Here is a 12,911-nt window from a genome sequence, read left to right on the forward strand (position 1 = left end):
AGGGAGTGGAAGGAGGGCAGGGAAGCAGCAACAGGGAAAAAGGACAGGGTGCGGGACAGGGGAGAATAAAAAGTCCTAGGATAGTTAGCAGGGGAAGGGAAGGTGGGAGTGGATGGTCGGGGATAGGAAGCAAGACCTAGCTGTAAGAAAATGTACTCGTGGGGAGCTGGACAGAGAAAGAATGAGAGAATGAGATGAACAGGAAGCAGGGCAGTGGGATGCAGAAAGAAAAATAAAAAGAAGGAAAAAAAGTGACAATGAGCAGGATAGATGAATTGACAGAAATCAGAAGTATAGGAAGATTCTTTCTTTTTACACGGAAAGCCAGGAACAAAGGAGCAGGACAGACTGGCTAAGAATAAAGGCAGAGAAAGAACAGACAGAGAGGCAGAGTGAAAAGGGAATAGGGGAAGGGCAGAGGGATAGAGAACAAAACAGAAGGAGAGGGAGGAAGAATAGATGAAGATGGGTGGGAGAGAAGAACATACTTAGGGGAAGACAGGGAGGAGGACACAGGCATTGTGTAGGGGCAAGGTGCAAGGAAGGGCTGCAGATCAGGAAAAAAAAAAAGGAAGGAAAAGGATAAAACTGATGAGTTGCAGGTTGGAGACAGAGGAAGAACAAAAAGGAACAGGTGTCAGGATAGAGGCACAGAGAGGGAAAAAAAAAAAAAACGACAGCTGGATGAGGAGATACAGTGAGAAATGAAGGAAAGGGCAGTGGAACAGAGAGACAGACAGAAAAATTAGAGAGCAGAAGCATGACATAGGAACAGGCAGAGAAGGACGCTGTAGAGAGCAGAGAGAGAGAAAGAAGCATCAGGGGCAGAGGGGAAAAGAAAGAAATACACAAAGAAGTGTGAGGGGGACAGAGAGAGGAAAAGAAGAACAGGGAGCAGAACACCAGGATTGTCAGAGAACAGCAGGGACAGGGAGCAGCACGGAGATGAAGAGATATTGTTAGGGACAGAGGGACAATGCAAATTTAAGAAAATAGAAGAAGCAGGGCAGAGAAGCGGAAAAAGGAGAGGAAGCCCATGAGACAGAGCAGAATCACAGAATCATCTAGGTTGGAAGAGACCTCCAAGATCACTGAGTCCAACCTCTGACCTAAAACTAGCAAGTCCTCCACTAAACCAAATCACTAAGCTCTACATCTAAACGTCTTTTAAAGACCTCCGGGGATGGTGACTCCACCTGAGTGACTCCCTGGGCAGCCCATTCCAATGCCTAACAACCCTTTGAGTAAAGAAGTTCTTCCTAATATCCAACCTAAACCTCCCTTGGCGCAACTTTAGCCCATTCACCCTTGTCCTGTTGCCAGGCACGTGGGAGAACAGACCAACCCCCACCTCTCTACTGCCTCCTTTAAGGTACCTGTAGAGTGCGATAAGGTCACTCTTTTGGTTCTGGTTCACTGAGCCTCCTTTTCTCCAGGCTGAACAATGCCAGCTCCCTCAGCCGCTCCTCATAAGACTTGTTCTCCAGACCCCTCACCAGCTTTGTTGCCCTTCTCTGGACTTGCTCGAGCACCTCCATGTCCTTCTTGTAGCAAGCAAGGGGCCCAAAACTGAACACAGTACTCGAGGTGCGGCCTCACCAGAGCCGAGTACAGAGCCGAGTACACTTCCCTAGCCCTGCTGGCCACGCTGCTTCTTATACGAGCCAGGATGCTCTTGGCCTTCTTGGCCACTTGAGCACACTGCTGGCTCATATTCAGCCAACTAGCCACCAATACTCCCAGGTCCTTCTCTGCCTGGCAGCTTTCTCACCACTCATCTCCCAGCCTGTAGCTCTGCTTGGGGTTATTGCGCCCCAGGTGCAGGACCCGGCACTTGGCCTTGTTGAACTTCATGCAGTTGACCTCAGTCCATCGGTGCAGCCTATCCAGATCCTCCTGCAGAGCCTTCCTACCCTCAAGCAGATCGACACACGCACCTAACTTGGTGTCATCTGCGAACTTACTGAGGGTGCACTCAATGCCCTCATCCAGATCATCGATGAAGATATTAAAGAGGACCGGCCCCAGCACCGAGCCCTGGGGAATGCCACTAGTGACTGGCCTGCAACTGGATTTGACTGCATTCACCATGACTCTTTGGACCTGGCTACCCAGCCAGTTTCTAACCCAATGAAATGTTGGGGTTTGAGCAAAGCAAAGAGACAAGGGTTGAGAGCTCCCAGATCCCCCTGAATCCTCATAATTACCCCATACCCATCTCCAGAGATCCTGCCAGTGTGCCCTGGCTGCAGGGCACAGCAGGACTGATGCACAGGGGTTTCACCGTGTGTGCACAAAGCATGGACTCACACAGAAGAGCGCCAGGGAGGTGGCTATGGATGGGTGCATGGATGTAAGCAGGTGCACAGGTGTGTAGGGCTGTGCGTGCTCGGTGCCAGCAGAGGGGCTTGTGCTTGCTGCCGGGTTTCGTAGCGTGCTGTGGGCTGTGCACAAGGGAGGAGCAAACGCTCCGTGTTGTTTTCCCGGGGGACACACGAGTGCCTGGGGCGTGCGTGGCTGCCAGGATGCGTTTGTAGGTGTGCGTGCACGCGGGAGCGGGGGCACTCGTACCCGTGCGTGTGTGCCCGGGGGTGCTGGAGCAGGGGCGGAGCGAGCTGTGCCCGAGCAGCACCGGCAGCAGCCGCAGCGGGCGGCGGAGCGGAGCGGAGCAGGTAGGGCCCCCCCGGTACCGCATGTGCCACCGGGAGCGGGGCAGGGCACGGGGGCGGGCGGTGCGGGAACCTGACCGCTGCCTTCTGCGGGCAGGGCAGCGAAAGGAGAGGCTCCCGGGGCCAGACAGCCCCAGCCGTGGCCGTGCCTGCCGTAGGAGGCGGGGAGCACCGAGGCTGCCCGACCCGGGCTGGGCACAGGAAGGGTGCCAGGGTGCTGGGGGGCTGCTGCGCTCCCGGGCTGAGCCCCTGAGGTTGCCGAGCAAATGGGCTCTGCCTTGTCCCCCAGCAGAGCAGATGAGGCAGCTTTTTGCGGAGCTGCTGCACAAATGGGGAAATAGAGGCACGCTGCTGGGGTTGGCAGTGCCACCAGCAGAACGAGCCCAGAAACGCTGGCTCCTGAGCCCACTGGGAGAGGAAGCTCTAACTGCCTGCTCCTCCTCTCCTCCCTGTGCTGCTCTCTGTCCAGACCATCCAGCCTGTACCTCCCTCTTCCCATCGCTCCTGTATCTGTGCCCTTGCCCTTTCAGCCCCTGCCCTTCTTGGCCTTCCCTGGATGTAAGAGCTGCCTGTGCTGGTTCCCAGGCAGCTCTGGTTTGACCTGCTGCCTGCCCCCACCTCTGTTGGTGTTTTTTGTCTGTGTTTTGCCCCCAACAGTCAGGCACTGAGAACCATTCTCCCTACAGATCCCTTACTGAACCCTTCTTGGAGAAGCCAGGTCTCTTGGGTTCCATTCCCAACTTTGCCATTGATTCAGTTCTCATGCCTCGCAATTTTACCTCCCCTAATGCATCACCTTTGCCCCTCCTAACCCTGAATAGCATATGCGGAAGAGGAAATTCATTGCTCATGGTCTCCTTTTTTCTCCGTGTTCAGCACTTGTCCCTCTCTCAGTCACTGCTAGTCAAGGCTGTTCAGAACCAACTGAGACTCAGGACCATTGCCCTAAACCCGTTCACAAAAGTGTAGGGAGTGAAATGTTTGCAAAATGCTTCCAAGGGACAACAGAGCAGTGGGAGGTACTGGCCACCTCGTGAGCAGACGCTGAACTGGGACTGCATCCAGGTCCCACTCTGCGAGAGATGTTCTGTATGACTCCTTGAGAGTCACTCACAATCTCAGAGCCATGGCAATATGACAGGTGGTATATATCACTTTTGAGATCAGAAAGGGTAGCACTGCTTTTACTCTGTGCCTGTTCCTGTCACTCTCCTGTCTGCAGGCAGGACTGTACACAGAGGTGGGAATCAGAAATTGAGAGGAATATTCATTTGTCTGCTACATTAGTGACAGCCCTGTCAGACCAGCCACCTCTTTACACTCACCATGTCTCAATTCCCATCTGTAAAGGGAAATTGAAACACTGCTTGGCCTTCATGTAGACAGGCCATGAGCCATGGGCAACCAAGCAGAACCTCAAAGCTGTGGCAAGGCTACATAGTCAGGCATCCAGGAACGCCTGCAGTAGGGGACCCATGCTCACATACCCCTTGCAGTGCTTCTGCTTCAGGTGCTCACCCTGTCAGTGCTCACAGGGAGCCCTTGCCCCATCCCCTACCTGAAGGCAAAGGCACCAGCTAAAGCTCCATTTCTTTCAGAGCTGCTGCAGTCTCCATAGTCACAGTGAGCCACTGTTGGGCCACGCTCTAATAACCACAGCACATCCATACAAACACTGAAGAGGAGAAGGAACCCAAATTATGTGTTTTTGTTTTGTTTTGTTTTCCCCAAGGGGATCTGTGCCTATGTGTACATCTGATATTCCACCAGCTCCAGAAGTTAAATACATGCAGGCAGATTTCTGTGTGTGTGACAGAGAAATTCATGTTTCCCCACACAAACTCACCTGCTTTCAATACAAATGCTTATTTTTGGGGCAAGAGAATGATAAAGGAAGCCCAAGTCCTGAGGAGAGCTGCCCTATGAAACAGAGAGCATATATCTGGGTCACTGAGTCCAAATCACAGGCAGTCCCATCAGCTGTCCTCCCCAGAAAGTCCTCACTTGGGCACAACACAGAACTGTGTAGTAGCTGTCACTGCCAAAGGCATTTCCAGCCTGTGTCTAGCGTGCGATGTTTATTGTAGAACCAAACCAAAAGGGCTGGGGCCGGGGGTACTATCAAACCGCACATCAGTACAGGAGGAGCAACCACCTTAGCTCACCCAACGTGTTGGTTCAGGGCTGAAGCCCTGCTGCCATCACACCTCTGCCTGCCATCAGCTGGGAAGGGAAAATCCTGGCTCCATTCTCCCAGAGAGGAGGAGGCTGTTCCACCCATGGGGATGATATTCTCTCCTCTCTCCCAAACCTCACCTTCAGCATCATCAGCCCAAGGTGGCATCTAAATCTGGGGTATGGGTTCACTCCAGGGTCAGAAGGGGGGAGCAGGGTCCTCCTTACTGCCAGCCTAACCCTACCTGTCCTGCATGCCGGCTGTGTCCAGGGGAGCCTGCTGAAAAGCATGTGGGTGGCAGAACTGAGAACAAGGCTCTGTCTGTCTCCAGCCAGCCAGCAGGCCGATCAGACAATCTAAGTGTTTAATTGCAGTGTTTCTGCAGTCTCTCACACCTTTCCCTGTGTCACCACAGGCTTTAGCACCTCACCACGGCACAGAATGATGGAGTATGAGGACTTCACCAGCTTGGCTGGGTACTGGAACCCCTCTGACAGTTACCAGTTCAGTCCTGCTAGCATCATTGTCCCTGTGGTTTTCTCCCTCATCTTCCTCCTGGGCACAGTGGGCAATAGCCTGGTGCTGGCAGTGCTGCTGCGCAATAGACAAATGGGCCACAATACCACCAACCTCTTCATCCTCAACCTCAGCCTGGCTGACTTCTTCTTCATTGTCTTCTGCGTGCCCTTCCAGGCCACCATCTACTGCCTTGAAGGCTGGGTCTTCGGCTCCTTCATCTGCAAGGCTGTCCACTTTTTCATCTACCTCACCATGTATGCCAGCAGCTTCACACTGGCTGCCGTCTCTGTGGACAGGTAATGGTCTGGCGACGCCCCCAGGCTGGGGAAGGAGGGCAGTTTGAGAAGCTGGGTGGAGTGAGGGCATGGGAAAGCCATAGCCCATCGCCAACAGGCAAATCATTCAACCCCCAGTGGTGCTGGTCCATGCCAAAGGCAGTTTGGGGACCACTTTTAGCTCCTTTTCCCTACCAACCCCCAAGCAGCACTTCCAGCTCTCCTCTGTGCAAAGCTGGTGCTGCTCCTGCCTGCATTTTCTATAGGGAAGACCTGCCTTGTAGGTAGGACACCTGAGACCCAGGCTGAGCTCCACACTGTGCCAGGGACTCCCCCTCACCCAGCTCCACGTTACAGATGGCATGCCAGGGGCAGTGGCTATCCCCAAGCCACCACTGCAGGAAAGCATCAAAGCATCACATGAGGGCAGCAAGGTAACCAAAGAGCACTAAAGGAGAAGCCATATAAATATACAGGAGAGATCCCAGTCCTGTAACAAATCTCTCGTTCCCCTAGAGCTGCCGGCCCAGCACAGAAGCTGTTACCTAACAACTCTGCTCCCTCACCTCTCCCGAGCCCTCCTGGGCCCCACAGCAGCCTGTACAGAAAGGCACCCACACCGTGAGCCAAGTTTCTTCTTGGGAGATCACCCAGGCCCTGCTCCATCCATCTGAATTGTTCCTTAGGGCTCTGCCTTGTTTCCCCTCAGTGTAGGATTGCTGTGCTGAGCTCCACTTTTGGCTGAGCCTACACTGACGGTGCAGGAGGAGGAAGCCTGATGGTGGGAGCTCCCACCCTGATGGTGGGAGCTTACCCGTCTGGGGTAAGCTCCCAGCCTTGCCTGCCATAGAGAAAACATGTCCTGGTCTATCTCGCTCATTGTCCTTGTCCCTAAGGGTACTAAAACAAGTTGTCTGTGCTCACAACTTTTCTCCATCCCTTACGCGCGAGCACCGAGCCATTTTCTCTCCTTTCTGACATCTTGCAGCTCCTGCTGGACTGCCAAGACAAACGTGGGAAAAGGGATTCCCCTTTGCTGCTTGTTCCCCCTCCTGCCTGAGCATGCAGCAGAGTTCTGCCAGCTTTGCTCTTTAGAGTTTTCTGGGGCTGGGGAAGCAGAGCTGGCCGTCACGCTGCCTCTGGACACCATGTGCTGGAAGAGGGACAAGCACCCAAAGGCAAGGGCCCACCTGCCCCCCCCCCCCAGTAGCCAGACTGAGGCACACACAGACCTGGTTACAGTGAGCAAACCTTTTCCCTGCCAGCCTGATGTGAAAACTGGAGCAGGCTGAAAATAGGCCCTGAGTGGGCAGAAGCCTGCACTGCATCCACCATCCAGTGAAGCTTGCCCAGGTCCCGTAACCTCAGCTCAGACCTTTCTCCTGCTGCGTAGTTTCTGCCAAGCAGCGAATATCTGCATGGTCGTGACAGCCCCGTTTCTGATCCTAGCACAGGGACGTGACTACCCTCCCTGCACAGAGGTGTCAGCCAGCCCAGGCATCCCTGCTGTAAAGATAAAAGCTGTTTCACCCAGGACTGTATCTCAGATGGGGCATGAGATAGTACATAGGGCCCCTACTCAGGGATCTTCAGGAGAACAAAGGAAACCTTCTTGTTCCCTTTATGTGGCCAGCTACAGCTTGGCTGAACCATCAGCTGCGGTTGCTTTGCTCTCCCCCCAGGTACCTGGCCATTTGCTACCCGCTGCGCTCCCGGGAGCTGCGGACCCCCTGCAATGCCATGGCTGCTATGGCTGTGATCTGGGGCCTCTCCGTGGTCTTTGCAGGCCCCTACCTAAGCTACTACAACCTGATCGAGTGGGAGGCCAGCTACATCTGCATGCCTGACTGGGAGGAGTGGAGACGCAAGGTCATGGACACCAGCACATTTGCCTTTGGCTATGTCATCCCAGTGCTGGTCATCAGCCTCTCCTACACTAGGACCATCAAGTACCTGTGGACAGCAGTGGAACCCCTGGAGGACGTGTCAGAGTCCAAGAAGGCCAAACGGAAAGTCACCAAGATGATCATCATTGTAACCATCCTTTTCTGCCTGTGCTGGCTGCCCTACCACGTAGTCATCCTCCGATACCTCTATGGAGACTTCCCCTTCAACCAGGCCACCTATGCCTTCCGCCTGCTTTCCCACTGCATGGCCTATGCCAACTCCTGCCTCAACCCCATCGTCTACGCCCTGGTCTCCAAGCACTTCCGTAAGGGCTTCAAAAAAGTCTTCAGCTGCCTCCTGAGGAAGAAGCACCGCAACAAGGTGCACGTGCTGCACGCTGCTCATGCTGTGCCGCGCTTCGAGGCAGCATCGACGGAAGTGTCCCAGATGCACGGGGACAATAACCGGTGTGAGCTGAACCCAGACTCCCCGGCAGCCCCCTCCCGTCCCTCCAAGCACCTTCAAGTTTGTTAGTGGCCAAGCTCTGCACCACCTGCCCCCCAGCTGCGTTGCCAGCCTCAGGCCACCCTCTCCCACCCGATGAATGAGGATGCTGGGAAAGGCAAGCCAGAAACCCTGATGTCTCCTGCTTCTGGCTTTGCCATTCCTTTTCTTTCTGTGTGTCAACTGTTCTCCTAAGCAACGTACTACATGCAATGGACCCAGATTTGCACCAGATCCTCAGCCCACCTGAAGTTCAAGGACTAAATCTCCAGCTCCTCTGTTGGCTCTCATCCTTCCAAGTTGTCTACTCAGTGCTCCCACTGCTCTGGACACATCGGCTTGTTGTCCCAGTCTCTTCTGCCTCCCACTGTCCCATCTAGCCAGTGGTCCCCATGGAGTGTCAGGGGAGGCAGGCAGTGTGAGCAGGGCCAGGTGAGCAAAGGTAGTAGGGAAAGCAACTGCCACAGCCCGTGGATGGTTGCAATGATGGCTTTTGCACTGGATGTTCTGCTCTCCCAGTGACCAGGTCCTTCCCTGGGGCACGGGGTGGGCCACAGGCTCTCTGTGTGGGGGATGTTGCTGCTGTACATACTAGGGAGACATCTTTCTAACCCAAAGCAAATAAATGCACTTTATTAATCCAGGCAATAGCAGGAGCTGTGGTAGTCATCTGGGGTGGGGATGGGCTACCCATACCTCAGTGGGGCCTTTCTCCTAACTGGTGTAAATCAGTGTACCGTGAACATCATCACTGAGTGATGTCTGCATCCCAAACCCTACCTGGCATAGACTCATAGACCAGCACCTTCCAACCAGGGTTGGAAGGGAGCTTAAAGACCATCCAGTTCCAACCCCCCTGCCATGGGCAGGGATGCCATCCACTAGATCAGGTTGCCCAGGAACACTTCCAACCTCGTTTTGAACTCTTCCACTGATGGGGCATCCACAGCTTCTCTGGGCAGCCTGTGTCAGTGCCTCACCACCCTCATAGTGAGGAATTTCTTCCTAATATCTGATCTCAATCTCCCCTCTTTCAGTTTAAAACTATCTCCCCTTGTCCTGTCATAATCTGCCTGAGCAAGAAGTTGCTCTCCATCTTTTTAATAAGCTCCCTTTAAGTATTGAAAAGTTGCAATGAGGTCTCCCCGGATCTTTCTCTTCTCCATGCGGAACAGCCCCAGCTCTCTCAGCCTATCTCCGTAGGAGAGGTGCTCCAGCCCCCTGGAGACAAGCTACCTACAACACAGGCACACATTGTGCTCAGGAAGAGCAGTTGGAGGGACAGGGTCAGACACGAGCACAAGCACAGCACTGCTCAGCCCAGGTCTGACTGCCCAGATAAATACAGCCCCTGGCATGAGGCAGAGGTGGGGAGAGGCCTCAGATGGAATTGCCCAGGATGGCCACAGCCTGCTCACACCTAGCACCCTGCTTGTGGTCCTGAGAGCCCCCTCCAGGCCCCAGGAACAAGGACATGGAAGGACACCCAGCTCAGGTGTGTCGAACTCTCTCCGGGTAGCACAGGGTCTGGCTAGCCTATTTTCTACAGGCATCAGGAAAATGATGGAAAAATGGACATAAGATTCATTAATTACCATGTCACACTATGGTAGAACAGAGGTTTTACAGATGTCTCTCTTCTTCTGTAAAATATCCAGTTCTATTGAAAAAAATCAAGTGACTTTGATGAGAACTATTTTCTATAACCCACTTTGATTGGCACTGTCTACCAGATCATCCCTGAATGCTCGATTAGCATATGAGAACAATACAGAACCAGAATAATGCACACTAAGTGGGTTAAAACCCCATTAGGATGACTGTGCCACAGATCGCTGCTAGAAAGGGAGAATCAGTGCTGAGTGAGTACTGCTAGTGACGTGGGATCCTTCATCACAGCCAGCTCACTTGGCAGGCTGGGAGAAAGCAGGAGTTTGGCATTTCAGTCTGGCTGGATGCTGCCTGCTTGTGCCAGGGAACAATGAGAAGCCCAATTTGCAGGCTGGGATCTCAGACCTGGCTGGGAACAGGACTTGTACATGCTCAGAATGGTTGTGCAGTTCTTTTACCAGGCAAGGTGACAGTCATTAAGGACTGGCAGCAAGACCTCCACCCTGCCAATGGAAGCGGCTCACATCAAAGGCTGTCTCAAATTAAAACAAATTAAAGGACAGCCCCAGAGATGGGAGCCTGCAGAAGCTTGGGTAATCCTAGGTTTGCAGGGGAGCAGGGCCCACTGTCTGAGCACACAGGTTCTCTGGAGTGAGATGAGGTCTAGAAATACCACCTGGTGGGCAGCTAACCTGAGCAGAAAGTCACTGAGTAGCTCCTTGGCCCCTTTCATGTACTGGTAGCAGTGTTTGCATTGCCTCCCCCTCTGCTTCACACATGGCCTGCCTCCCTATGCAGGATTTGACTCCCAGATCTCTGTCACTTGTGGGCTGACCATACTGATAACCTGAGCAACATTGCCGATACCACTATAAAGTATACAGAACCCAGGGATCTAATTTAAAAAAAAAAAAAGTATAAATTGCTCTCGCACCTCTCTTGCGCCTCCTAACACTCGACAATCACAGCTGCTGAAAGCACTCCATACTCTTCTGGGGATGCCCAGCAAGAGGGAGTCCCAATCCCAACATGTTAGGGGGAAGAGGGAAGGTCTGGGACAGTGAGAAAAGTTGAATCAGCAGCAGGAAGGCAAGGAGAGAGCAGAACAAGCAGGATGAGGGGATTCAGCAAGATGCTGAGTGATTTCGGAGTTAAAGTGCCAAGCATCTCCTACGCTGGCTCCAGCATTTTGGAGTCCGCTTCCTCTTGGACCACAAGTCATTTTTGCTCCCAGGGGTATGTGAGACACAACACCTCCATTTTCACCAGCTGCTTAAACAAGTTCTTGCTCATGTCTGTTTGTACCTACCTAGCCCGTCAGCAAATAAATGCATTCTTTTGTCTCTTGCCCACTTAAGCTTTCAACCTCCACAACTAACTTTCTATCTGTCTGTAATCCACTCCGTCCTCTAGCCAGCCATGTGGGCAAATTTATCCCTCTCCTCTACTGCCACTACCCCATCCCAGCTTTCACAACCAGCAGCCCAGCAATGGAAGTCCCCAGGGACCAACCTGCGCCCTTACCTGTATCCTGAAGCTCATTACAGAGCCCTGCCACAACGCCTCCCCCCACTGCCTGCGCTACAAGAAGTGGGCAGGGATGGTCTTCTGGAAATGAAGAACAAACCAAGGTTTATGTCCCCCATGCCCCATCCCAGGAAGGAGAGAGGCTGTGAAAACAGGGGACACGAGGAGGTACAGCAGTTCTGCTAGAGCAAACACCCCGAGGACTGGGCATTGGCTCCGCCAATTCAAGTCAGCTTCAGAAGCAGGAGTCTCACCATGACCCAGCATCAGCCTCTGCACCACCTCCTCTCCTGAACAACATCAAGGAGATGGGACCAGACAGGCATGAAACATCACTTACTTGTTTGTGACTCCACGGAGCAAAAACCTGACTGCCAGGTCGGCTTGCGAGCTATCATTTCAGATAGCACAAGTGCTGTCAAACCTGGGGCACACGTCAACAAAATCCCTGTCTCTGCATTTAGAGAGCAGGGCTTTTCATGGGGAGGCACGAAGCCTGTCCCAGGTGACACTGAAGACAGTGCCCATGCAATATGACTTTGTGACGTGCGGGCAGAGCTGCTGGATGCCTCTCCTCTTCAGCATCAGACCCGTGCACACTGCTGGGAGGCATCATGCTGCTCGTACTTCCACAACGCCGTGCACAGAACTGTTCTAACACAGCTTCTGAACCGAAACGCAGCCTGTGGCCCCACTCCGCCTTCCTCTGTACAGGTGCACCACGCATCACCGGCTGTCTGGGCCATGCATCTGAAGAATCAAGCCAAAACCATTTTCAACTCCATTAACGAAGGCTGTGACAGTTACCAGCAGCTGAACATCCAGCCCTTATAAACTGGAGTCAAATCTTGCTCTAAATTCACACAACTGTAAGACCATGCATCTTGGTCAGCATGGCTGCAGCCTGCATCTTTGCCTCACGGTGATTGCCCTCCCCTTGCACCACCAGGATGGTTTGTTCTGGCAAATTAATTTTACGTGATTTTTTTTTTTTAATGCAAAAACGAGAAGCACATCTCATTAGATTTTCTGTATGAGCAGCATTCATAGAATGGTTTGTGTTGGAAGAGACCTGGAAGTCCATCCAGTTCCAACCCCCAGCCATGGGCAGGGATGCCACCCACTAGATCAGGTTGCCCAAAGTCCCAACCATCCTGGCCTTGAACACTGTCAGGGATGTGGCATCCACAGCTTCTCTGGGCAAACTGCCTCACCACCCTCATAGTGAGGAATTTCTTTCTAATATCTGATCTCAATCTCCCCTCTTTTAGTTTAAAACCATTACCCCTTGTCCCATCACTACACATCCTGATGAAGAATCCCTCCCTATCTTTCCCACAGGCCCCCTTTAGGTACTTGAAGGCTGCTCCAAGGTCTCCCTGGAGCCTTCTCTTCTCCATGCTGAACATCCCAGCTCTCTGAGCCTGTCTTCACAGGAGAGGTGCTGTTGGCCATTCCTCTGCTGATGCAGCTCGGGACGCAGTTGACCTTCCCTGCAGTGGCACAACGTTGGAGCGGCAGAGCATTCCCTCAGCACTACTGCACCTCTCAGTAATGTGTTGAAGGTTCTGCTAAGGAATTGATTTTTATGGCCTCAGTCAAGTCAAGCACTGTGGTCTGAATTTCAAAACTAGTTTGGCACCTCTCAATACTAAACAACATGGAGCACAAGTAACAGCAGAAAACATTGTCAAGAAAGGAGAAAATAAATTACAGCATGTCCTGTGGGTGCTGCTCTCTGAC

General features: G+C 53.0%; 1 protein-coding gene across 1 annotated transcript; it reads left to right on the forward strand.

Moving 5' to 3' along the window:
- The first annotated feature begins 4,058 nt into the window (after positions 1–4,058).
- Positions 4,059–8,060, forward strand: LOC116495371 (galanin receptor type 2-like). Its single transcript, XM_032197792.1, has 3 exons — positions 4,059–4,090; positions 5,220–5,660; positions 7,322–8,060. Exons 1-3 carry the CDS (start codon positions 4,059–4,061, stop codon positions 8,058–8,060), a joined length of 1,212 nt encoding a protein of 403 aa, XP_032053683.1.
- Positions 8,061–12,911: the final 4,851 nt, after the last annotated feature.

Source organism: Aythya fuligula, chromosome 15, assembly GCF_009819795.1.
Source record: "Aythya fuligula isolate bAytFul2 chromosome 15, bAytFul2.pri, whole genome shotgun sequence".
In the NCBI taxonomy this organism is placed as follows: Eukaryota; Metazoa; Chordata; class Aves; order Anseriformes; family Anatidae; genus Aythya; species Aythya fuligula.